This window comes from Paroedura picta, chromosome 1, assembly GCF_049243985.1.
Source record: "Paroedura picta isolate Pp20150507F chromosome 1, Ppicta_v3.0, whole genome shotgun sequence".
Lineage (NCBI taxonomy): Eukaryota > Metazoa > Chordata > Lepidosauria > Squamata > Gekkonidae > Paroedura > Paroedura picta.
This window is the reverse complement of record NC_135369.1, coordinates 88,864,021-88,891,741: the sequence shown is the minus strand read 5'-3', so window position 1 is coordinate 88,891,741 and position 27,721 is coordinate 88,864,021. Positions and strand designations below refer to the sequence as shown.

The 27,721-nt window shown below is 40.8% G+C and overlaps 1 protein-coding gene across 2 annotated transcripts in view; it reads left to right on the top strand.

Annotated features, from left to right (window-relative positions):
* Positions 1-27,721, top strand: part of SMOC2 (SPARC related modular calcium binding 2) — a 190,565-nt gene that overhangs the window by 75,233 nt on the left and 87,611 nt on the right. For both annotated transcript variants that reach the window (XM_077347117.1, XM_077347109.1), the window contains exons 3-7: positions 5,251-5,357; positions 6,631-6,730; positions 10,477-10,524; positions 18,009-18,059; positions 19,032-19,106. In XM_077347117.1, coding sequence (XP_077203232.1) covers positions 5,251-5,357; positions 6,631-6,730; positions 10,477-10,524; positions 18,009-18,059; positions 19,032-19,106 — 381 coding nt within the window. The remainder of the gene's footprint in view (positions 1-5,250; positions 5,358-6,630; positions 6,731-10,476; positions 10,525-18,008; positions 18,060-19,031; positions 19,107-27,721) is intronic.

The window sequence follows — 27,721 nt, the reverse complement described above, 5'->3', positions numbered from 1 at the left end:
GCCAAAAAAAAAGTGAAGATTCCAGTAAAACATTCCTTACTTTAGCACAAAGCTTTAGTAAATATCTAAATTGCTGAGTGATTGCAAATGTGAATTACACAGAGCTAGGCTCTGTTTGGATGCCAGCAGCTCCAGCTACGATAATTGATTCTTTGTTGCAATCCAGAGTGCAGTAGTTAAAACCAAATCCAGAAATTATCAGCTACTCACCACGCTCAACTGTTTAACTGCCACTTTTAGGCGTGCACGTGTTCACAAATGGTATTCTTTTAGATGAATGCTAAATATTTCCTAGGGTTTTTAGATATGAAACAGTCAACACAGGAAGATCTGAAAGTCTGAGGTGTCACCTATATGGCCTAGGAATTAAACACTGTCTCGCCCTTACTCAATTTCTCATTAAAAATAAAAAAGATAGTGACATTCCTTCTGAGGCTGTGGTCGAAGAGATTAGAAAGCAACACAACAATCTGTGCTGCCCATTAGAAGTCACATTTCATACCTTTCCTATATGGTGCATGGGATTGCTGGATGCTATAAATATTGAAGACCCTACACCAGGATAAATCAAATCCTAATAACTGCTGCACAACCTCAGGCTGCATCCTGGGAACATTTACTCAGGATTAAACCTTGTTGAAAACATTGGAACTTACTTCCAAGTAAACATATGTGAAATTCTGTCAAGTTGCTTCCAATTTACGGCATACTTATGACTTTAAGGACCTCGAAATCATCCTATTTTTTACAACAGCCTTGCTTATAGGTCTTGCAGACTGAGGACTGTGGCTTCCTTGACTGGGTCAATCCATCTCATGTTGGGTCTTCCTCTTTTCCTGCTTCTTCCAACTTTCCTAGCATTATTGACTAGTTACACTGACTCTTGTCTGCTCATACAAAGAGTGGGGAAATGTAAAATGGCCATTAGTGATGATGTGATGTCACTACCAGGAAAAACCTAGAAGTGAGAGCACACCTCTCTAGGAATTTCTAGAAATTGCTAGAATCCGTGAACATTTAAAAATTCCCCCATCCCTCCCCTCAGAATGGTGGTGGAAAAGAGAAGCTGGGAATTGGCAACCTTGATGGGGACAGACAATGCTTTTAATTTCTGCATTGCAAAAGACAGAAGGGAAAGAGCTGGTTTCTCTCTTTTGCTCTGCCGCCCAAGCAGACAGCTTTGGCAGGAAAGCAGTGATATGAAATCAGCTGAGTTTTTGATGCAAGCTATCTTGTTTACTTGGGCCAGCCATTGTACTACATGAACTGAAAATGCACTATAGAATCTACCAAAAATCCCTCTATATTTGCACTTTGCAATCAAGTTGACAACCTGGGGAACTGCTTTCTCTTTAATTTTCCCACTGCAATGGGAGATGTGGTTTGTGAGGAAAAGTAAGGGCCATTCCGCACAGATTCTTTGTAGCAGGAGTGTAGCAAATTGAAATCGCTACAAAAATGCGGTTATGCACAACGTCGTTGACAATCTGCCACACTCCTGAAACCGATCCACAAAAAGCGCTTCGTTGTAACGCTTTCAGGGAAATCCCAAAAAGTAGATTCACCCTCTGGAAAGCGCTACACTCTTGCAACCAATCTGCAACACTAACGGGAAAGTTCTGTGCATTACCATTGTTGCGATTTCTGCAAAGTCCCTCCCCCTGGCTCTCTCCTCTGATATTCCAGCGAAGCGATCACCATTTTTTTTCTCAGAGCGAGCGGAGATCAATGCACTGGCAAGCCTTCATTTACCCAGCGAGGCTTCCCCAGCTGCAGTCCCTCCCCAGAGCTGTTTCAAGCACCACACAGCCCCGTTTGCTGGTTTATTTTCCCTTTATTTTTCAGTTTATTTTCGGCTGAAAATCACGCCAGTGCGGAGGGGGGGGTTCACTCGGGGGGAGCGTGGTAACGATGAAATGGCAGCTCAAACACCACCTGCTAGCTAGATTGGTCTCTACGTTGCAACGAATCAACGCAGATTCGTTGCAACGTGTTTTTTTTTTTAAAACCTGCCTTATAGGGAAAGGGGCTTTTTCGGGAGTATGATAACGGCTGCCCATTGGCTGCTCGTTTGATTGACGGCCAGGGGCAGGACAAAGCTCGGCAATGTCGCTTCCTGGCTAGCGATTTTTGCAGAGACCAGAAACCTGTGGGAAACGATAGAATCGCAACTGGATTCCACTACAAAGGCAGGTATGCATAACAACGAATTCCACTATTTAAAATGGCGTTTTTTCGTTCCGCAACCAATTTGCAACATTGATCCTGGTGTGGAATGGCCCTCAGAGAAATTACTTATTGATGGCTGCTGAGAGAGAAGGAAGCACCATACCCTTATCAGTAGATTTCAGTAAGGTCTTTCCAGAATATTGTTTCAAAATATATGACCTTAATTGATAAAATAAAATATTTTAAAAAGCTTTGCCCTGAGGTAGGAAAAAAAAAGTTCTGCTCCTGCTATTAGGTATTTTCTGTGTTCAAATAATTCCAGGAACCCTCAGCTTCAAACTGCAGATGTCACATTCCTCTCTATAAACTCTCTGAATTTTTGAACGAAGTGCAAAGAGGAATATTTCAGTCAGGAGAAAACTGTAGGAATTCATCTCTCTGGCACTCTTCTACAATAGCTCTTCTACAATAAATGATTTATAATTCTCTCAGCACTCTCGTAGAGATCTTGGATCCAGTTCGGCCTTCATTCATCTCAATGGGACTTGCTCCTGACCTGAGCAAGCGTATGGAGGACTGTAGCCCTTATGTCCTGGAATTTAGATCACTTTTCCTTTTGACATTCAAACCACATGCTGTAGTAAAAATGAAGACAGAAGTCCACCAAAGGAGAGATTTATTTTCAGTTAAAACACTCCCTGCATTAAAACCACATGTTCATAAGTAATGTATAAGCAATCTTAAAAGTTTAGGATAAGGCATATGGTATGAAAGCTGGTTTAAATCATTATATTTTATTTTTTCAGAAAAGTTTGACAGGGCAAATCTGTGCCATAGTGTAGCCTGGCCAGAATAAGAGCCTTGGGTGTGAATTTAAGAATCTGCTCATGTAAAATAGCCTAGCAGGCTGCTAATGATTTTTTTTATTGTTATTCATAATTAATAAAAATTCTGTATCCAATTCCAGTTGTGTAACACTGAACAAAGGCTTCAGCAGCCAGTTGTTACCGCACATTTCTGCTGAAATCAGTAATATATACTGATATTTGAATTCAGAGTTTAGTTCTATAGCTCCTAGTTTCTAATATAGCAGTCAGGTTAAACGTTTTCAGAAACAGGCTTCCAGCCAAAAATGTCAAATTTTATAATGCATCAGTCAGCATAGCTTGGCATCCTTATCCAATGAGCTTTTACAATATTCCATCATGTCAGGGAAATATAATGACATAATTAGGAATGTCGGGAACTTTGACATGAACCAAATCACATCAGTTCTGTCATACAGATGCTAGGTGAGCTTCTGATTGGATCACCTCAGTGGTTCTTGTTAGTGTTTGTATTGAGCCTCCTCAGTATCTGCTTATTCTACAGTTACATCTTTAGTTCTTCACGTTCTGGTGCAGTATTCATTTTATTTATTTGTTTTTCTGAAATTGCTGTTTGTTATACCACAGCACTACTTCTACTATTAACAGAAAAGAGGAATGACCTAGTCTGAAAACTTTGTTGCAATTGGTGACTCAGCGTGACTTCCTTTGTTCACTGATATCTGAGGATGTATGCCTCCATACTTTAAAAAATTCGAGCTGAACAATCAGCTATCTGATTGTAATTGGCTTGCATGAAGCAGGCCAAATTGGCAAGTGCTCATACATCCTTAGATATCACAGAAGAGACATGGAGCTTCATATTGCAATGGGCCAATCTTAACCTTTCTTTTAAACATGTTAGCTAATTGAGTTTATTTATTTATTTAGACCTTTTAATGTTACTGTTTTCACCCTGGAGCCCAAGACAGCATACATAGAGTTCCTAGGAGGTCTCCTATCCTGGTACTGAGCAGATCTAAATCCCTGTAGCTTCAGCAAGGTTTCTACATCACAGACCTTTCAAGCATATACTGCAACTTCTCATTGACCGATTATGCATGGGGTGGGAAGTCCAGGCTGGCAGCGATAGGCCAACAGGGCAAATCCCCAATTATGTATGACATCACCACCATCCTGGCTGCTGTCGAGCTCTGGCCCAACTCAGGGTCTCAGATAGCCGATGGTAAGGGAACATGGATACATCTGTGTTCCCTATGTTGTCATCATCTGCAGCCCTGCCAGGCAGCCCTGTGCCTAATGGAAGAGCCAGACCTTTGGGCCTGGCTCTTCCTCCAACCTATAGTGTCCCTGTAGGGACACCGCATGCTTCGGGCAGCTTTGCAGTGGCATGGAGCCAAATGGGGCAGTCTCACACACTCATGATGGAGGGGTAGTGACATGCAGCTCCCCTGCCATTGTGTAGTGGGACCCGTGTGTCCCCCACTCCCAGCCTGATGCCACTGCTGCTGCATGGCATGATAGGCTCTTCCAACCCCAGTGTTGTGTGTGCATACGCACAACTTCGGGGCAGTCCGCTTGCTCTAAGGGAGTCCATTCCCATGTGTACTCAGGAAGTGGCTGAGCATGCTACCCCACCACAAGGAACTGGCAGCAACCCAGTGCAGCTGCAGCCATGCATCATCGGTCATGGTGTAGCAGTTACACCATGGTCTATAATACAGAAACATCTTTTAAGGGTATTAGATTTTCTCCTTCCTTTTCCCCCCTGATAGCCGTTCTCCTAGGGTTGCCAACTGGGAAATTTCTGGAGATTTGGCAGTAGAGTTTGGACAGGAGAAGGACCTCTGCAAGGGATGTGGTGCCCTAGAATCTACCCTCCAAATCAGCTATTTTTTCCAGGGCAAACTTCCTACAGTAAACTCCTTCAAGTTTTGAGAGTAGCTCATTGGTTGAAGTGTGCTTGACTTAATTGGAAAGAGGAAGCTGAAATCCCTAACTTTTGTGCAGATCTTAACTTATGGAAATCAGGAAATTAGCCTCACCGGAATGTCCTTTGTGGTTATTACTCAATTCCCTAACTGGAACCTCAGTACCATGCTCCCTGCAAGAGGCAAACGGCCCAGCAGAATATGGCACACAGCCAACCTGTATGCTCAATAGCATTTGTGCCCTGTTCTATTCCAAGGCACTCTGCATTATATTTCACATGGGCTTTGATATTTTATCATATGTTTTTGCTCTCTTTCTCTAGACGTGTCAAGATGTGTGGCAGAGAGGAAGTACACTCAGGAACAAGCTCGCAAGGAGTTCCAGCAAGTGTTTATTCCAGAATGCAATGAGGATGGCACTTACAGCCAGGTTGACTGAAAATTTTGATCCTTTTTTTCAACATGTCTATACATTCAGGCTAACTGCTCCTTCCTTTGACTCAGAACTATAATACTCTATTGTTAATATTTCACTATTCAAGGTTTAAAGCAAGCAAAATTAGTATGTGTGGATTTATGATGTTGAATGTATATGGCCTCTATCAGGGCCAGAATAAGGCCACCTGATTTTTAAAAAAGCTATTCCAACGGAGAGGTATCATTATTTGTATGAAACAAAACCGATTGCTTTCTCACCTAGAAAATTTATAGCATTTCAATATACATGGATCAAATGATGCCAAAATGCTTATTGTTGCCTACTTATAACTTTATTTATACTTCTACCACCTGTCATGTGTTATGAAAGGACATGATCATGTCTTAACAGAAGGAATGACTGAGAAAAATATTTCAGATTCAAGACCCCTCCTCTTCCTTTGGGGTCCTAAGCACATACTTATTTTGCTTAATGTTTTATCCAGTGCTAGTCTCTATCCTGTGTACCAGGGGTAGTCAAACTGCGGCCCTCCAGATGTCCATGGACTACAATTCCCATGAGCCCTTGCCAGTGTTCGCTGGCAGGAGCTCATGGGAATTGTAGTCCACGGACATCTGGAGGGCCACAGTTTGACTACCCCTGCTGTATACATTCATGGTGGCCATTCTGCTATATTGCAGTTTCAGTGGAGCATCCCTGGATGAGGGCAAAACTCATGATCACAGAAACTGGGTTGAGGGTCTAGTGTTCTCCCTTCACTGTTGTGGTAGAATAAGCTCCCAGATCCAGGCCTATCAGAGCTGGCACTGTTCTGCAGGGCCTGCAAGATGGAGCTCTTCCACCAAGCCTTTGGTTGGGGCCGATGATGTCATCACATCTCAGGGCCCTCCCTGACAAAATACCTCTTTCAGACCAATCCCTGGGAAGTATGACAGTTGCTGTTGCTACTGGTTATACATACTGCTAAATGTTCTAAACTATTTTAGTGTTTCATTATGCCATTTTATTTTAACTGCTAGTTAATTGTTAGTTATAGGATGCAAACCGCCCTGAGCCAGTTTCAAGAGGGCAGTATAGAAAGTTAATAAATAATAATAACAACAACAATAATAAAAGCTGTTTGTGGCATGTGTCTGGGAAGATTATATTGAAAGGTTATGAGAAAATACAGCATTTGTAGATTCGAAGTTGGGCATTAGCATAGAAACCTAGAGATTAAAATGTGCAGGCTCAGTTTTATATGCTTGCTGTTGTTTTCTTACAGGTTCAGTGCCATGTTTATACAGGCTATTGTTGGTGTGTTACTCCAAATGGTCGCCCAATCAGTGGTACAGCTGTAGCACATAAAACTCCACGTTGCCCAGGTGAAGCATATATTGTCTGTGAAGGGCCTGTTCTTAGAGATATGCTGTAAATTGACTATATGTATAAATGTCTTTGACATGGAATTCAAGAACCCCATATATGTGCTGTAAAGGGAGTTGCTCAGATCATAGTTTTAGCATTTAAAGAAAGCCACTGATCTCTTTCAGGATTTGCTATTCAGTCTCATAGTCGTTTTCTAATATTTGAATGTAGCTATGAATCCTGGATTTGGCTGAAACTTAATTCTTAAGTCTGTCTTATTGACAGTATTTAGAAGGTTCTCATGTAATATATCTTCTGTGTAACATTCCAATGAGATCAGTGAGCTACAGTCACGTGTGCCCAACGGCAGGATTCTCCTTGAAAAGACCTGATTTCTGTGGAAGGATGAGGGATAATTTTGCCAGTTAGTTTAAACTTTTCAGCTGACTACAAGTTTGATCCCATAAATACATTAGAGTGTTAATAGGAGTAAGGAAAAGAGAGAAGGCAACAACCACCTTGCAGATCTGCTGTTTGTCACAGGGAAGACATATCCCAGAGCTAGGTTGGTTCCAGGTTTCTGGATGACCATACCTTTGTATATGCCTATCTGCAATAGTGTAATTGCTACCAGCCATGTGGCGCTTTGAGAAGACTGCATTCATTGTCTGTATAACAATGCAGCGTGATTTTTTTAAAAAATCTCTCAAGTAATCAGAGTAATTGCAGTGGAGTAATTGCTGCTTCTGGGAACCATGTCATCTGTGTAACTGTTGTCATTTCTGGCTCCAGGCATTATTGCAGCAGTGTGGGATGCCATCCACACAGAAACAGCAGTCATGCCACATAGGTGTACATGAATCAGGACTGAGATGGATAAGGCAGAACTACATACATATAGCAAAGCTGGATTTCTGAAACTTTCCGACCACCCTGCTTTTCCTCCTGCAGCCTTTTCCTACATCTCTCTCCACCAGGAGAAAAGTGACATCTGAGAAGAGGAGGCGGTTAAGCATCCTTCTTCTGTTTCTGCCTTGCAAAGTGCCCATGGGAATAGAAAAGCAGTGGCCACTGTTTAGATCAAAGCCCTTGGGTGACAATATAAAAAACACCAAGAAGCATATCATTTATCATACACATCTTCTTAGAAAATGACATAAACTATACAAACTAAGTGCCAGTCATTCATGCACATTGAGGGGAAATATGACTGAATGATACAAGGGTAATTCATGTTTTGTATAATAACAGCAATCATTATACAAAAATCAGTAATATGTGCTATAGATAAGGATATCCAAATAGTGTGTTCATTTTGTAGAGGTATCCTTGGACCTTCATGTGGTCACACCTCAGCCAGGGTTAAGCTCACAGTTTTGAATTATGGAAAACTTTGAACTTTGGAGTTAGAATAAGACATGGTGCCCTTACAGCAAGCTCTAACTTGAGAGCAAGTGGAGCACTGAGCTCTGGAACAAGCACAAAGTGTGTAACTTTGCGCAGTCACCAGCCCCAGAGCAAAATTATTTTGAGGCCATTCACTCAGGATTTTAACAGCATTTATTGCTGAATTATTTTCTGAAATTACAGCTCTTTTTACAAGATGTAATTTGATATGATTGTCTTATATACCATTTGCCAGCTCATGTTTACTTATGTGGATGTGTGTGTATACATGGGTCTACTCCCCCACATTTATCTGAGACATGCTTTTTTAATCCTTTAATTTTGTTTCATCTGTTTAAAGAAGCCCACCCATGTTATTAATGCTCTATAATATGGTGTAGGATAACATTCCGCCCTTCTTTAAATTTCACCCTTGTCCTGTATAAATCTCCTAGTGAATAAATTAGCTGGTCTGGTTTGTCCATCTTAAAGAGGCTCAAATGCCTGCTGGCTCAGTTCATAACCAGTTCTGATCAGGCAGCTAATTAACTGAAAAGCTGTTCAGGTGTTTGCAGCTTGTTTGACACTAACAGGCAAGCTGCAGTAGGAGATATCAAGCTGAATTTCCGCAGATTCCTCTATCAGATGAGAGTTAGCTTTTGAAAAATCCTGCTAGGAAACTGTTTGTTTGGCTCTTGTCTCTAATGTAGTATGTTTGGTTGTCAAACAGATTCAATGCAAAATTTGCAGCATCCCAAAATTTGCATATGTTCTAGTCCTTCAGCAGCTGTAACATCTGGACTTTACCCTAAAAAAAATGCATCAGTGAACTAGTCTCCTTACCTGATTGTACTCAGGTGTATAGGATATATCCAATCCTAAGCAACATCCATACAACATAAATTTACATTTTATTTTCCTGTGGATGTGATCCCAGAAATCTCCAGGCTAGTTAGACTCTCCAGAACTAGCAGGATCTGCAGTGGGAGGGGAAAATTGGCAAAGAAACCCCCCAACCTTGCTCAGCAAAAGTGCTTCTTGTGTGATCAGAAGAAAACATAGGATTGAGCCTAAGTAGTTAAGCCACTTGGTGAGTTTCATAGCTGAATGGAGATTTGAGCCCAGGTATCCTTGGTATCCATCCAGCACCTTATCCAAGTAGCCTGCAGGTTGGCTGAAATCCATAAATATTTGATTCCTTTAAATGTTACCTCTTGGAAATAGCAATGCTTAACATTTTTGACTACCCACATTTCAACTATTTATAATACCAAACTGTTTGGATGAATGAGGCTGTAGGATACTGCTGTAATTGTTCTGCTTTTTTTTTTCTGAAAGAAGGGTATCTGCCAATGTTAAAACCCTACAAGTACACCTCACTCTCAAAGTCAACCCTTCCCCCCTTAGTTAAGGTGACCAGATTGTCCCACTTTTGGAGAGACATCTGGGGGCACCTGGCAAATTGTACTTATGTTGAAATTTAAAAAATATATATTACAATACTATGCATTCTATGAAACTTTTCGTTGCTCCATATAGACCAAATTTTTAATCAAGAACCCTCCCCCCCCCGGTAAGTGGTGTCCCGCTTTACCAATATTAAAATCTGGTCACCTTACCCTTAGTAAGTTATAATCATTGGGAAGAGGAGGCAGCTTTTAATTGAGTAATAATTAAATAATTAAAAGATTAAATAATCTTTTTTTGATGAAAATATTTAATTTAATTCTTATCTGTGCTTTAATTGTATCCAAATCTGATCTTCCCTGAGCTGCTGGGAAAGGGTGGAATACAACTTTAAAATTTTAAATATGAAAGGGTGGAATACAAATTTAAATATTTAAATATGAACCTACGCATAAAGCTTACAGATTTTCCCAGGCACCTCTATTCAGCCTCATCTAGTATTATAACAACATTAGACAACCAGAGAGGCACAAAGTAAATCAAAAGAACTTCCTGGACAACATGAAGATAAATGTCCCCATCCCACTCCCCAAACTGTCTATTGAAAAATACCAGATGCAACACAGACATTTTTACGGCTCTCTGAATCCAGATATCAACATTTAGGCAACTAAAAGAGATTCCAGGGGCACTGAGCTCTTGGGAGATGGATTGGATATCTAGAAACAGGTGTTAAATTGCTGTTGGAACTGATGAAGCATATATTGTTGTCAAAATTTCCTCTCAAACATTGCATAACCATGGGTTTAGCACTGTAGATGTTGTTAAAAGACATGTGTAGGTGATAGTTTGAAAAACGTAAATAAGGTTGTGGCAATAGTTACCTCTTTTAGGGCTTTATTGGTTTGGATCCTAAGTACAATTCTTGTAACTGTTTTCTTATTGATTCCTTATCTCTTTACTACCCTAGGTTCTCTAAATGAGAAGCTGCCACAACGTGAAGGTACAGGAAAAACAGGTAAATATATTGTAACTTAACATGGAATTGATCTCTCCAATGGCAATGAATTCTGATTTCATGTAATATTTCCACAGTGCCCCCAAATGAGCCCAGGCTTTTTAACTCTTTGGCAGAGCAAGGCGTATGTGGCTAATTTTGTAAGATCTGACAGCATTCCTTGTAAACCTAAAAACAGGGTTTCTTCCCTGTCTACTTTTCATGTATATATTTCAACACATCAACTGGAACAAATTTTCTCGATTGAAGAGCACAGTTACTTGTACTATTGCTTGCTATCTCAGAACAGACATGGCCAGAAACACTGTCACCTTTGTATTCTCCTTGCAAATGAATCTATTTTTGTGTAATAATTATTCCAGCCTTCCCCTGAAAGCAGTAGCTTAGGTCATTTATTGCCTGAGACTTACAATAAATTGTAAGTAGATTGCCAACAGGCCTACAGGAAAGTGTCCGATTCCATTTTTTTATTTATTTCTCATAGGGACTCAAGGTAGATTACAGTACATAAACAGAACATAAACAAAGTGGGACATTCAATACAGCGCATTAGGGTTTGAGAAGTCTGGAACCACCAGAAAGAACAGAAGCATCACATAAGTATTCACATGACGCATTACGTGGTGCAGAAATTACATAATAGGCTCCTACTTACTGTGAGCAATTCACAGCATTGGAAACAACAGTCCCTAATCATTTATCCAGTAAATTTGTGTTTTGTACAGTATAACACTATTACCTATGCAGAAAAGTTTGTGAAAAGCCAGGAGAGTGGGAACAACAGAGAAATCATATGTACCAGCAGTCATTGATTTTGCCCAGTATCACCTGCAGAAGGCCCTGCTGACATGAGTGAAGCTGTCATGGCAGAGCATAAGAGGAGATTAGAATGAGGCCATGAATGTGATGGCCGGTCCCTTAAAATGAATCCAGTCACAGTGGAACATCTGCTGAATGGGAGTCGTATGCATATTCCATCCATTTAGCTCCTCATGATAGCTAAGCTGCAGCATTCTGCAACAGCTGGAGTTTCCAAAGTGATTTTGAGGTGAGACCAATCTACAGTGCATTAAAACTGCTGGCCCTGCTGGAGTTCTCAGTCCTTCATCAGTCGCAGACCTTGAGTCAGGAGGGGGGTTGCTATACAGATCTGGAGTCCTTCCCCTACAGGACACTCCCTGCACCAGCAATCTCATCTCCCAATGTGGTGTCCAAGGCACGTGCCCTGCTTGCCTCACCCTAGATATGTGCCTGGCCAAATCAGCCTTATCAAGATAAGAAGCCATTTTAGAAACTAAGCTGAGCCATTAGAAAGCTTGTGGGGGATTTTCCCTAGCTGCATTAACTTGCTTCTCTAGTAATAAAGTTTGATCCAATATATATAACCCCAAGACTCGTACTGGAGTCAGCAAGGGTCAGCTAAACCCATTCAAAAGTGAGGAAAACAATGGTCTTCAAAAAATGTGCAGGTGAAGTTTTCCATGACATGGTAATCAACCTGGTAAATTACAATAACATCCCATTAAACTTCTATTAAAGGCACAAGACATTTTTCCCCCTCCAGGCACTTGGCAGCTCTAATTGAAACAGCCTGCTGTTTCAAGCAGTTAGCCAGATTTGCTTTTCAAGTAAGCCTCCTTGTACATAGAGACCTCATTGTGGAAAGGTTTACTTGTGAGTAAATCTGTTTGTGAATAGTCTAATCTGATGTTCCAAGCAGGAAGAGGGAGCACATGTCTGCGAATAAAGCTACTGCAAATAAACATCAGGATGGAATGTCTGCTAGCAAGCAGATTTCTTCCTACTGCTGGCATTTGTATCTAGAGCTTTCAACTCCCTGGAGAGAAAACATCCTGTGCCTTTAAAATGAGCTTATGGGATGTAATTTGCCAGGTGATAACTATCTTCAATTGCCCATTTTTCACACTTTCTATTTTTTGCTCTCCAGTCACAGCTGACTTGGTGTCCCCACAGGGTTTTCGAGGGAAGAGGTATTCAGAGGTGGTTTGCCACTGCTTGTCTTCACATCATGACCCTGGTATTCCTTGGAGGTCTCCCATCCAAATACAAATCAAGTCTGACCCTGCTTAGCTTCCAATGTCTATTGAGATCAGGCTAGTCAGAGTATCCGTGTATTAAGTCCCTGTTCAAGAGACAAAACATTTTCTTCAGGCCTGCTGGCAATTGTTCTATGAGTGCCTGAAATGCTTTATATATATTATATCTGGTTTTAATTCTGGTATCCTTGTAAGGTGGATGAATATTTCTGTTCCCATATTGGCTTGCAGGGGTAGAAGGAAAATGAGCCAGAGAGGTTCTAGAGGTTCATTCATAGCCACTCTGCCACATTTTGTTCCAACCTGGCACCCGCATAAAGTATTCCACCCTGCAACTGATCATGAGCAGTAGCCTCACAATATTCAGGTGTGATTGCCCAGTGTGGTATAGTGGTTAATAGTGGTGAACTCTAATCTGCAGAACTGGGTTTGATTCCCCACTCCTCCACATGTAGCCAGCTGTATGACCTTGGGCTAGTCACAGCTCTCTTAGGGCTGTTCTCACAAAGCAATACTCTCCAAGTTCTCTCAGCCCCACCTACCTCACAGGGTGTCTGTTGTGGGGAGAGGGAGCGAAAGGTGCTTATAAGCCACGTTGGGACTCCTTCAAGTAGCGATAAATAGGGTAACTTCCAGGCATGGGTTGTTCAACTTGGTCAGGTACCTGAATCAATGCTGATTTGGGTACTTTTTTGGTTAATCTGGGCCAAATCACCCATTCCCTGCATTCAAACAGTCTGAATCAACGTGGCCAAATCACGTTTTGGTGATTCAACCATGATTTATCGGTTTAAATTCACATACACACCTGCTTTCTTCTATCCTGTGGCCAATTGAGAAGCCACTTTCTATTTATACAGCTATCATGAATATTGCTGAAATTAGCCCATCTTTTATAAAGAGATAACCAACTCTCACTCCCTTCTTAAATGCTTTATGGCTTTCTCCACAGCCTTCTTTTATCAGCTTCCATTGCTTCTTTGGAATCAGTAGAATTCCAACCTCCACTATTCCAGTCCAGTTCTAGCTGTTTATAGCCAGCCCTACATGGCAACTAGTGGTCCCAGATAAGCATTCCTGTCCACTTTTAAAGTACTCAGCTGGTCCTGACTACTGTACTATACTGATGATGTATGCTCCAGATGTACATTTACAGTGACATCATTTTTCTGTGTGTGGAAAGCTGTGGGTCTCCATGCAGGATTAGGACAAAATACTGGACTGTTCCTAGAATGATTCCTAAGAATTGTCTATAACATTATCAGCTTTAAAAATCATCTTCTAAATCAAATTTAGCCTCCATGTTTTGTTTTTCCTCTGCAGTCCTTGTCTCTTTAAGACCAAAATAAGGAACTCAGGGGCCATGATGACTTCATCCACCCCCTCTAGTTCACTAGGGCTTCAAATCTCCTACAGTGAATTATTGTCCTGAGTTAAGCTGATGGATCTCATTCAAAGCCAGAAAGTTGCTGTTACTCTTAATGATACATCCTGATGCTTTTTTAATAGGCCTGTGCTCAAATCATCCACAGAATTGGACCAGTTTACTTCCCAGTGAAGTCAGTAGAAATTAACTCCAAGATTAATGGAGATACATTTCTGACATTATTTAATATACACTTTCCCCCACTAAGTGCCAAAATTAATGTGACAAATAGGAAAATTATATAACTGTATGTGATTTATGACCCTGCTGGAACCCTAGCAATTGTAGCTATTTTACATTTCATTTATGAGCAGAATCAGTAGAATCAGTAGCTGTTTAAACCAAGGATTGTAAGATGAATGCATTACTTGAGGGTGATCTTTCTTTCATACATTTGCCAGGCCATATGTAGGCTCCAGGTGTCCATAACTTTCTGAAGAAACTCAATATGGATCATAACTTTTCCTCTTTTTTGGCATTTTGTCTTGCTAGCATGCTCTGTGCCATCTTTAAAAGTTGCCTGGATTTTGAAGCTGAGTAGCAGTTAATAAATTTTATTACTGCCTCCAGCTATGCCCTGTGCCTGATAAACATGGAAGGAAACCAGGTGTGAGACCAAATTCTGGATAAAGCAAACTCCTGCAGCTCTGCTACTTGCTACTGAAGCCAACCAGCTGCCATAACCTATTTACCTAAGCATGGTAGTTACCTTTAAGGTTGAATGCTAAACTACATTCAATGAGTGTTGGAAGGGGTTTTAGTATCCTAATTCTCATTCCAAACAACATGTGTTTTGTATGATCAACATGTTTTATATTGAAAGATTTTGCAAAAATCAGTTGTTAGTACCATGTAATGCTGTAGGACTTGTTATTTTATCCTAGTTTTAATTGGAACTGTTTCTCATAACGGATATAGTAAGCCACCTTGAACTACATGGAAAGGCAGGGGTATAAATGTTTCAGTAAATAAACAGACATATCAGTCATGTAGGGTGATATGAATTGGAACTTCCCATACGTATCAGATTAAGGGTAATATTAGTATTCGGTTTGTTATTATTTACCTTCAGAATCTTTTTTGGAGGAGAAGGTAAAACTTTACAAAACACTGAGATCAAAGAACAAGCATTATATTGCTGCATCTGGCAACCTTGGTTTCTCTTCTGCTGCATCTACTTTTAAAAATGGTTTTCCCTCTCTCTGTCTCTGTCTGTCTGTGTGTACTTTCTTTCTTTCTTTCTTTCTTTCTTTCTTTCTTTCTTTCTTTCTTTCTTTCTTTCTTTCTTTCTTTCTTTGATTTATAGGTAGCCCCTCAAAATAGTACAAATTTAAAATATATTAAAACCTATCAGTATCCATTGTTAAAGCTCCCGCTATCTTTATGTTACTGGAAATTAAGCTGTTTACAGTTATTAACCAAGCATGGAATGATGGTGGTGGGGGTCTGGCTGGGTGTCCCAGTTTGATGGAAATGGTGGTCTGTGGACCCAATCGAATGCCTGGTGGAAGAGTGCTATCTTGCAAGCCCTCCAGTATTTAGGAAGCTCCATGAGGGCTCACACTTCAGCTGGCAGATCATTCCACTAGGCTGAAGCCAAGACTGAAAAATCCCTGACTCTGGCCAAGGCCAAGTGCTCCTCTCTGGGCCTGGGGATTGTCAGCAATGTATAGGTATTCAGGGGGCAGGTAGGGTGCTAGTAGCTTTGCGTAGTACAGGTGGAAAAAAGCCTGGCATGCTATTTTGTTGACCTGCACCTCCATAGTAAGGGAGGTGTCAAAGGTCACCCCCAAGTTCCTGACAGTTTGTGCAATCTGAAGCTGCACTTCAGTAAGACAAGGGGGGAGGGGGTTGAACCTTTCTTTCCCAGCCACAGGACCTCCATCTTCAGAGGGTTGAGCTTCAGGTGACTTTACTGGAGCCACTCCATCATGGTACTAAGCTGGTCACTCATGAGCAGATAGAATTTGGAATCAGTAGATTGATAGTGTAGATTGATCAGTAGATTGATCAGTAGATTGATAGACATCACCTCCCATGATCACAATACTCCATTTGATACAGCCCAAAATCCCATTTGCCTTTTTAGCCACTGAGTCACACTGCTGACTCATGTTCAATGTATGGTCTACTAAGACTCCTAGATCCTTTTCTCACATGCTACTGCCAAGACAAATCTCCCCCATCTTATATTGGTGTATTTGGTTTTTCCTACCTAAATGCAGAACTTTACATTTGTCCCTATTGAATTTCATTTTATTCAGTTTAGCCCACTTCTCGAGCCTATCAAGACAATCCTGTATTCTGTTGCAGTCTTCAGTTGTGTTTGCTACCCCTCCCGGTTTAGTATCATCTGCAAATTTAATAAGTATCACCTCTAATCCCTCATCCAAATCATTTATAAATATGTTGAGCAACACAGGCCCCAGGACAGATCCTTGGGGCACTCCACTTGTCACTCTTTTCCAAAAAGATGCTGAACCATTAACAAGTACCCTCTGGGTACGATTTGTCAACCAGTTATCGATCCACCTGACAGAATTAGGATCCATACTGCATTTTACCAACTTGTGAACTAGAATATCATGTGGAACCTTATCAAAAGCTTTACTGAAATCCAGATAAAGTATGTCCACGTCATTCCCCTTATCCAGCAAAGTAGTCACTTTCTCAAAAAAAGAGATAAGGTTGGTCTGATATGACTTGTTTTTGTGAAACCCATGCTGAGTCTTAGAAATAATAGCTGTCAGTTCCAGCTGCTCAAGGATTGAGTGTTTGATTATTTGTTCCAAAATTTTGCCAGCTACAGATGTCAAAGCGATGGATCGATAGTTACCTGGATCCTCCTTTTTCCCTGTCTTGAAGAAGGGGACAACATTTGCCTGCCTCCAATTGTCTGGCATCTCACCTGTTCTCCAAGAAGTTACAAAAATAATGGACAGAGGTTCAGAGATGACATCTGCAAGTTCTTTTAGTACCCTAGTTCTTCCACTTCTGTGCATTCCTTCATGTGCTAGCAACTAGATTTCAAGCTTCATAGACAGTGGACTATCTGATGCCAGTACAGAAATAATGATTAAGTTGTGTGTATGATGAGAAGGGTCATATGGCACCCTCTTGAGCACCTGGTGCAAACAGAAAGGTGTTAGTTTCAACACATACAAACAAATCCTTCATCAGTGCAGGCACCATACAAAAAAGATTTGTCCTGATTCCAAACAGTTTCAGCTTTCACATGTCAACTACTTTGGTTTTCTTTCTCTTCTGCCAGATAATCTGGTCCTCTCATTTAGTTCACTGTTGCTTAAAAGTATCAGAGAGCATCATGAAGTGATACTCATATTACAAAACAGATCTTTTGCAGCATCCCAGGAGACTACGTTTGTTTTTATAACGAATATACTAGATATAGTCATCATTAAGTTACTGGAATAGTGTTCAGAGGCCCCCTTGCTTCCTTCAGGGGTTACTTGAGGTAACAGAATGCTGGCCATTCAAAGATGGCTGGCAGTATTCTGATGGGACATTTCAATGTACTCTGGCATCAACTTCCACTCAGACATAAACCAAGTTGATGTGTGCGATACACAGACAAAAAATGGACAAAGATGCAATATGATGAAGGCTGCTTCTGGGGTGACTCACCTATGCATCTACATAAAGGCCAGCTGCGTTAGTGCTGTCCTTTGATGGAACATGGTACCACCTGTAGCTAGCTAATACAATGGAATAATTTTTGTATTACTATGCAAGCAGATTGTTCCCCGTTACCAAGCCAATTTGTCAAGAGTTTTCTTGCACCTAAAAGGAACTTCCAAGAATGATGTAATTGAAATGTATGACATTTTTATGCTATACTATGTGCTGTATCAATTCCATATTTGCTTAGTTGTTAACTGGCAGAGCTAGGTGCAAATCAGTGGTGTCACTCTTGCATGTATAGTTATTTAGCCTTGCTCTTATAAATGTAGTCTTGCAAATCTTTTCCATTTTGAATTCAGATGATGCTTCAGCTCCAGCACTGGAGACTCAGCCCCAAGGTGATGAAGAAGGTGAGCATTTTGACAAGCTGAATGGGAAGGCCATGGAAATAAAAATTGGATGGTAGAACGGGGGGAAGTAGCTTTCTGGAGTCTTTGCAAGTACCCTGAAAAATACTTTAACCAGGGATTTTAACCAGAGACCCCCTTCATGTGAAATATGTGCTGCAGTACTGAAACATGAAACATCTTCTTGTAAACATATCGGCACTGAAAATCTACCCCTTGTTGTTGTTGTTGATCTGTTTCCATGCATTTATTCAATATGCGATTGGATTCACTGGAAAGTTTCCACAGATGGAGAGGATTTCTGTTTGCAGAGCATGATTCTGCCAAAATGCCCACGAAAATTCTGCTGCTGCTACCGGAGGACACAGCCCTCCATGCACAGCAAGAAAGGGGAACCAGACATCTGCAGTGGATGAGGGGAAAGAAGTCAACTTGCCCCCCAAATGCAGAAAGTTTCCCATGGATCTACTGCATAGTCTCCAATTAATAGTCCACTATTTTTATTTTTAAAAATTACAAATTCCCACTGATCGATTCTTGTCCATGTCAGCTTCTCACTTATAAGTGCCTCGTGTCATGCTGTTGTCATTGCTAATTCCTATTTCTGGCAGCCTGGTGACCCAACTATGTCTGCCTGACTGACTAATTCTTTTGGAATTTAAAATGAGACTCTTCTGTTGCAATTTGAGCTTGCTAAAGTAACTTGATTGGCTAGAGCTTTGAAGAATTATGCTGCTAGATGTGCACATTCCTGAAATTTGTGCCAGGAAATTTGGGTGTGGGTTCCATAACCACATATTCTGTATTTTTGCCACTGTGGGTATATATGGTAGTTTATTTTGAACCATTTCTATTTGGTACACACTCACTAAAATATTAGCACCCCTTTTTTAAACATGTTCTTCAAAAAGGTATATCTTTTAATCACCTGTTGACATATTTTCAATACCTAATTTTGCTGTCCTTCATTTCCAGATATAGCTTCTCGTTACCCTACATTATGGACTGAACAAGTAAAAAGCAGACAGAATAAGACCAATAAAAATTCTGGTAAGATGATGAAGCATAATTAAATCTATCTGCTTTTATTATACTCTTCCTCTGAGGAATTTAATTCCTCTGCCTTCCTCTCTTTTTGCCTTCCCAGCAACTCTGTGAGATAGGTTCAGTTGAAACACAGTAATTGGATCAGGGTCAATAACTCTCATGGCTGAATGGAGGTTATGAAATCCAGAACCCCAGGTCCTAGTCCAAGTGGCCAACCACTGTACCATTTTGGCTTTAAACAGCTGAGTTGACCTTTCTTCTTATACTGTAACCAACATTTGTCCCCCACCTTCAGCTACCATTTTTAGCTCTACTTTTCTGATCTTTCAGCATCTGACTGCCACACTGATGTTTTCTGGTAACCTCTGTATACTTACTTTGGAGCAACCCCCCTCAGAAATAGTTGCTACTTGGTGGGAATAAGATTGGGCTGCAGGTGATTCTCTTGATAAAATTAGTAAAATTTAAGGTGATAAAGGCAAAGCTTTCCCCTGAAAGAGCTTCACTTTTGCTTTCTGTAGCCTTTTTTTTTTGGGGGGGGGGGTTGTTTGTTTTTTCAGCGTTTTAAGTCAAGGCACACTAGTTCACTTGCTCCTCTGTGGAAGTATCTTCACAGAGTCTTATATATACTTGCATCAAAATTGCTTTTTTGTAATGTTAGCTCAATGCATATTTGTATGCTGCTATGGTTAATGATGGAAAGAGACACAAAGGAATCAATGGAAGTAAAAGAGGTAGCCAGCTGCACATGCATAGAGCTTTTGCAAAATCTGGAACTAGAAAAGGGCAGAATTGAGATTGGAGAATCCCTAATGTGCTTGCTCCTCTTTTGAAAAAAGACCAGGTGAGGAATCTGGATGAGGAAAATATTTGAAACATTTCTTCTCCAACTTATCAACAAATCCTGCTACCTCTTTTTCTCCCATTCATCTGAAAGTTTGGCATGTGACCCCATTTGCTGTTAAAACACTTGGCTGGGCTCATGTCATTTCCTTAGTCTGCTGAAGTTACCATTTCTCCCGCTGAATCATCAAGCTATCAATGAAAACTGTTTGCCTCATTTTGTGTTGTTGAGTATATTGTAATATACTTCCTCCTAGCAGTTTTCAGAACTTGTTGCAAATTCATTTGTGTAGTCTTGATGCTGTTCTTGACAACACTTTTCTTTGTCTTCATGGTCCTTGACCATATTTTCCTACATTGCTATTCAGTTCTTTGTTACTTTAATGACCCGTGTGGCGGTTATCAATGATCTCACCATGACTTGATGATCTCATGGACAAATCACATGATTACAGTATTCCATCCGTTGAGGACCAATGATTGATGGCTGTTGGAAGATGTGAGGTGACATAGAAACAGGAGGAGGTGGTAGACAATTGTGTGATTGTTGATTGGAGAGTAATACAGAATTGTACACTTAAGTGCACCAAAATCACTGGCCTTCAAAGAATGTAACTCTGCTTACAATGGCACTGCATTGTGCATTGCTGACTTCAATGCTCACATAGTGTGAATACTTAGCCATTTTGTAGCTGTATGTCTTGATGGTGCTGAATCTGGTCATATCTCTTCTTGCTTCCCTGCCCACTTTACATTTTCTACGAGTAGCAGCATGGGGTGTCCTATACTCCCCAGTCATTCCTCAACAGAGGGTCATCTTTCCCCTTATCTGCCACACTATCCTACTGGCTGCCAATGTAAATGTGTGTGTTTGAATATGTGGAATATAAGGAGCTTGTGTTTCCTTAAAAGGTAACACTGTAGTATTGCCTTCCATGTTTTCCTCTTTCCCTCCTTCTCCTGGGACAGATAGTCAGAATCAGAAATAGACTCCAAAGAACCATTTGGATACTAACTAATTTGAGTATTTGAAATTAAATTATTTCTTTGTTGGAGATGTGAGAGAAAGCAGCATTCTTGAGAGGGTAAAACAAAACAAAACAACGCCCAGGAATACTTCATTTCAAGTAGTATTTATTTCATCTTTATTACACTAGAGACCAGTTGGTGCCAAAGCTAAGGAGTTATTGTGTTTGGAACCCATTTTAGTTATTCAAGAGTCTCACATGCAGAAATATGAGAGACCACAATGCAAACAAAATAACAAGCAATCCATCCACCCAAGTACATCTCTCTGCAGTATGCAAAAGCCAGCCTAACAGCTCAATCCTGTAGAACTGCTATACAGGCAGATCTGCTTATAGGATCAGGTTGGGACACTTCTATGAGGGATATGCATTTGTTTCCAATTAATTGGAGGGGGGAATTATCAGAAAGTCCACACCTGCTCAGTTCATTTAGATAATGAGAATAAGTGGGGAAATCTGTTCTACTTTTCTACCCAAATAGGATCTTCAACAGCAAGCATCAAAGCAGTAAAACTTGTAAAAGTAAAACGTTTAAGACATTAAAACAGCATTTAAAATAGAGAATATGGAAAACATTTTCAAAATTCAGTAAAAACCTATAGACACAGAATGCACCTAAATCAACCTGGGAGAAAGGCCAATAACAGTTATTGGGGATATGCCAAAACAAAAACAAAACTGGGAGGGAGTTCCAAAGTTTTGGTGCCATGACCAAGAAGGCTCTTTTTTGGGTTGCCAGCCATGTAGCCCCTGCGAACTAGGGCACTCAAAGCAGAGCCTCTGAAGATGACTTTAGTGAGTGGGTAGGTTTATATGAGAAAAACTAAATCAGCTCTCTTGAGGCCATCTGATCCTGGTGCTGCTAAGGTAAAATATGTCAGAATGAATGCAAGAGATTTTAATTTAGTTAATGCTTAACTAAATGATCACAATGAGCTGCAGAGCAGTCCACCTCTTCCTGTACACTGGAAACCAATAGGCCTTTTATCAAGAGTTGCATAACATACATTGTGCAGTTGAAATGCTGGTGGAGAAATTTGGTTCCTCTCTGTCATCGCTGCCATGAAATAGGCTTTAAAATAAGCTCCAGCCATGACTTGTCAGATTTATCTAGAGTATTTCTCTACTGTTGCTCTCTCTCTTGTTTTTCATCCTTTGTAGCCCCTCTGTCAAAAAAGGTACTGCCTGATCTGAGAAAGGGTATCGGAGCAATCATTTCAATTGCTTGGATCATTTCCTCCTTCCAGAGGTCAACCAGAACATCTACAGAAGTTCCTACTATAACCATAGGGAAAAACAAACAAACCCTAATGCTTTCTAAGACCAGCTTATGGGGTTGGATCATCTTAATTGAACCCTCATCCCTGTAGAGTTTTTGTATTCCTGTAAGTCTGAACTCCAGCAAACCGTGATCTGTCCATGACAAGGGATCTTTGATCTCCTTACCTCCAGACCACCTTTTTCCTGCCTAGAGCAGAATGTCCATTCAAGAGTGTGACCTGCATAGTATTTGGGGCCTGTTGTTACTTGAGATCGGTCCATTATTGTCATGAAGACCATGAAATCCTGAGGCACTTCTAACAAGGTTGTCTCAGTATGGATCTCAAAAGTCTCCCCCCATTACCTTAGGTATCTCTAACACCATGTCCAAGACCACCTTTACCAGCTCAGCCAGGGAGATAGTTGAACAGGAGGATGGGCAATATACTAATAGTATCCCAACCCTGTCATGCACTCCCAAAACTGACAAGGTCCTGGACAGGGCATTGAGCCAAGGAAATAGAATCTCAATAGACTACATCTACATGGATGCTATTTGTTCATTTGTTTTTCATAATCTGTAAACTGTTCAGCCCTTGGAAATACATTTTTATATTCTACCCCACTAGGATCTCTACTCAGAATATAACATTCCAATCTGTTGTGCATGTCCATATCACAGAAAGGAACTGCATGGTATCATTATTGTCCATGTTCACAGAGTCACAGAGGTGGATCATCTAGTCCACCTCTGTGCTTAGTGCAAGTATACACAACAACAGCTTCTCCAACAGGTGGCCCAGTGATAAAGAGCCCAAATGCCCTGAGACAATTTGTTCCAATTTTTAACAGCTTTCTGTTAGAAAGTTAATCCTAACAGCTAGTCAAAATTTACTGCCCTCTAATTACTGTCTGTAAATAATAATACTGACCCCTGGAGCAACAGAGAACAAATCTGTTCTGCCATCTACTTGGTAGCCATCCAAGTATTTAAAGACCAGGGCTTTGTCTCCCCTTACTCCTCCAAACGAAATATGCTCAGGTTTTTCAACCTTTCCACACAGAATTTGTGTTTCAAACCCATCATCATTCTGGTTACTTTCCTTTGGATGTCTAGGTTGTTGGTATCTGTCTTAAAATGTGGTGCCTAGAATTGTACGCAGTAATCCAGGTTAGGCTTGTGCGCTTCGGCTGCTGAAGCGGCAGCATGAACGGCTGTTCATGCCTGAAGTGGCCAGTGCTGCAGAATGGGCGGCAGGGGCAGTGCTGGTGGTGGCATGCAACCCGGCACCCACATGCAGGTGCAGAGCTCTGGTGTGCCAGAGTGTGTCCCTCGCCCTGTGCTGTGGCGCTGTCTGCTTTGGGCATGAATGGCCACTTCAGCGGGCGAAGCGCACAAGCCTACAAGTTCAGACTGGAGCAAACCAATGCAAATTAGGGCATGATTTTTTGCAGCCTAATATTACGTTAGCTTTTTTGACTCATGTTTTACTTATCATCAACCAAGTCACCTAAGCCCTTTTCACATGTAAGGATAACAAGCCTGGTCTCTCCCATCCTATACTTATTCTTGGGCTAATTTTACACATGTTGGATAATGCACTTTCAATATGCTCTAGCAATGCTTTGCAGCTAAAGTGCATTGAAAGTTCATTATCCAATGTGTGTGGAATTAACCTTGGACACAGTTTCCTGTGTGGGAAGAGACCCACAAAAAATAGTTTAGTTGCACTATGTTCCTATCACCTATTAAGATGTCACCATCTTACCTAAAGAGATTAGCTTTGCTTTGAAAATAACAAAAGAGGAGAGAAAGAAACTGCCATTCTGCACACCATAAATATAGTGAAATGCTTACCTTCTGCAGATGCCATATTTTTGGCATTTTGCATGATGTCGCCAACATCCAGTATCCAAGCAGCAAACTGGTAGCTACATCCTCCATTTTAAAGCGTTAGCTGGGTAATCACATAAAGTGGATTCCCTAAACGAAATAGCGCAAGCTAGAAGAGAGCAACCAGCAGACCACATGGCAAAGAAATGTGCGGAGCCAAAGTAGCACTATCTCTGCCTCCAATTCCCATCCTCGCACACATCTCCCGCTCCTCCTGGGGACAGGTTTTTTTTTCTTTTAAGCAAACTGCTTGGAACCACTAATAGGCGTTCAATCCTGTAGGCAAAGCAAGAAAAAATTTTCTCACAGTTTTAACACAAAGCATGCCCCCCCCCAAATAAGGAAGCTTGTGCAAGGGCCCAATTTGGAAGCTTCAGTTGCAGCTCCCATGTAAGTCAAGAACCTCCCAGAGCTACCCTGAAATTTTGGAGGCTGTACCTCAAACCCCCATTCTTCCTGGCTACTGGAAAGGCGGAAAAGCTGAAATTCCCATTTTAATCAATGGAGGAAGGGGATTGGCTGCCTGGCTTGGTTGACAGGCAGAAGAATAAAGCACGTTGCTCTCTTTGGTCATTTCAAGTAGGCATCTGGAATGTAAGAAGCATGAAAAGTCAGCAGACTACAGCGAGACAGAAGGTGAGGAATGGCCGGAGACATGATAATCTTTAGCGCTGCTCCACTCACCTGGCATAATGCTATTTTTAGCAATGTGCGGAAATGCCCAAAGTATCATATTTAGCAACCTCTGCAAACTGCAATTCATTCTGGACTTTACCCTGCCTGACTCTATTTTTACATGTTCCAACTGTATTCATCTTTGTCGATATATTCCTCTTTCCATTTCCTTAAAGCATTTCTGTTTTAAGTCTCAGCTCATCAGAGTTCCTTGCACAGTCACACAAGCTTATTTCATTGGTTGTGCCTTCAGTATTTCTCTTCTGCCCCTCAGGGTATCAATCCAGGGAAGTCACTTTTCCTCCGAATTCTTTGAAATTGTTCCTTCCAAAATGTTCACATCCCTTGTTTTCATATATTCCAGTTGGACATGGCTATTTCCTCCCAAGATTCGTATCACATTAACTTCATCAGTAAGTTCTTCTTTATTGATCAAGATTCAGTCTAGGATAGCAGACCCCTCTTTTCCTGTTCTCTGTTTCTCTGTTCAGTGAGATTTTTGTAGTTAATTAATTTTGTTTATTTGAATTTCAACTTTCTCTCACTTTTCTTCTGAATCTCACTTTTTTTCGGCAAAGCAAGAAAGAAATCATGAGCAACTGGAGCAACTCAGCCCTTGATGGAATAGTCTTCCCTGGCAAGAAGCTGTAAAGACAACCCTAGATAGTAGCAGCTCCTTTTAGGGATACCAGATTGCAGGTGGGACCTGGGGCCCCTGGAATTACAGCTCATCTGCAGACTAAAGAGGTCAGTTTCCTTGGAGAAAATGGCTGCTTAGGAGGATGGACTCCATAGCATTATATTCTACTAAGGTCCCTCTGCCCCCAATCCTGCCTACTCCTGGATCCACTCTCAAAGTCTCCAGGTATAAACCAGAGCTGACAACTCTTTTTTCAGTCTTGAGCGATCAAGGGGTGGGTCTGAGCATGTAGAACAACTCAGCCTCCTGATGGAATAGTCTCTCCTGGCTAGCAGTGACCTTCTGGATGGCTGGGTGGTCTTTAATACACTGCTACAATATACTGCCACAGTTTCCCCCGTGTCAGCCACGACTCTTATCCTATATAATGAATAGACACAAGATACTCCACTTTTTTGTGTGGGCGTTTGAGATAATGTCTGTTGGACTACATCAAGAGAAGCACATTCTAGTCTACTTTCAGTAAGATTTTGTATGAAGACCACTTTCCAGGTTAGGTGGGCAATTGTTCTGGAGTGCTCTAGTATGTATTCCCCCCCCCTTTCTAAACCTTAACTTGGTAAATTAAATTCTGTGCTCATTGTATCTCCTCTCCTTTTCCAAGCAGATAAGCTTTTCCAGACCTCCCCAGAGCCTTTATATATTAAATCACTTCTTGTATTGTGGTGTGCTGGAATATAGTTATTATGGTATTTGTCCTGTCTTTAAAAATCCCATTTTACAAGCATTTTCATTTTATCTTTTAATTTTACATATTAGTTCAAAATACATATAAGCTCTTGCTTCTGGCATCTCTAGTCTCTTCCTCCCACCAGGGATAAAGACCCTCCCACCCTAAAACCTTTTTAACAGTGCTCTGTTTAACATCCAGGAGATACCATTTATGTTCAGGATGTCCCAGTATTTTACAGAACCACCACAGTGGAAATATTTCCCTGCTTTTTGTTGTTGTTGTTGCAAAGTAGACCATTATTTTTTATATCACATATTAATGTAATGCCAAAAGATACTAATCTTCTCTGAACTATTTTTTAATTATATTATATGACTTTTCTTAAGTAATGAAAAAACAGCAATACTTTAATTTTCATGCCAGGGCTCATCTGCCCCTCCACAGTTTAATACAGCATACTGAACAATCAGGAAGCATCACATATTTGGTACAAGTCAGAGAAAAGGCATGCAGTTGAACAGAAATATGTAAGTGGAGAAACATATGTAGGATGGTAATTATATCCAAAAATTCAACTATTTTATTAATGGGCATGATCCCTGTGCCTGCAACAAATGTTCCTCGTGAATAAAATGTGCATAGAATACAGTCCATATAGGCACATGTAAATAGGTTGGGCATAAACCTGTTTCTCCTTAAATAAGTTAATAGCCTTCACAAATCGCCATATGCAAAATGGTTTGTGTGCACACGTGGCAGAGAGGCAGGAATGCAAATGAGAGAAGAACCCAATACTCACTTGTTGAATCACTCACTCTTGTTTGTTTGAAAGTTAAAAGGGATGAATGACTTGTATAAAAGTAATCACACATCCTTCTATTTATGGCCTTAAAGTAAATAGTTTAATAAAACAACCACCAAGGAGTCTTCAAGGGGGATTCTACAGATTTCCTGAGCTTGATATATTATTTTTTCCCCCTTTTTCCAAATTGGAATATAAGTGTATTCCAATGACTGCTATTTCCTATAGCATGCCGTTCTTAAAACTGTCATCAGGTATGTGCGTATAAAAATGAGGATAATCATCATAGAATCATAGAGTTGGAAGGGGCCATACAGGCCATCTAGTCCAACCCCCTGCTCAATGCAGGATCAGCCCAAAGTTTCCTAAAGCATCCAAGAAAAGTGTGTATCCAACCTTTGCTTGAAGACTGTCAGTGAGGGGGAGCTCACGACCTCCTTAGGCAGCCTATTCCACTGCTGAACAAAATAATAGAATTACTGGGCTTCTTTGACCAACCCCAGAAATGGCTAGTTGGTGATAAATCTGCCAACTAGTTTAACTTAACTTGAGAGACAGTGTGATGTAATAGTTAAGAGCAGCAGCCACTAATCTGGGCTGATTCTGAATTTACTTTGTTTATTCCATTGTGGATCCTGCTGAATTCAGATTGATTTGAACTCGGGTCTTCCTCTGCCCCCCCCCCATTGAAACCGAAAGTTGAGAACCCACATGCCCACTTAAACCAGTTCACTTCAAATAGT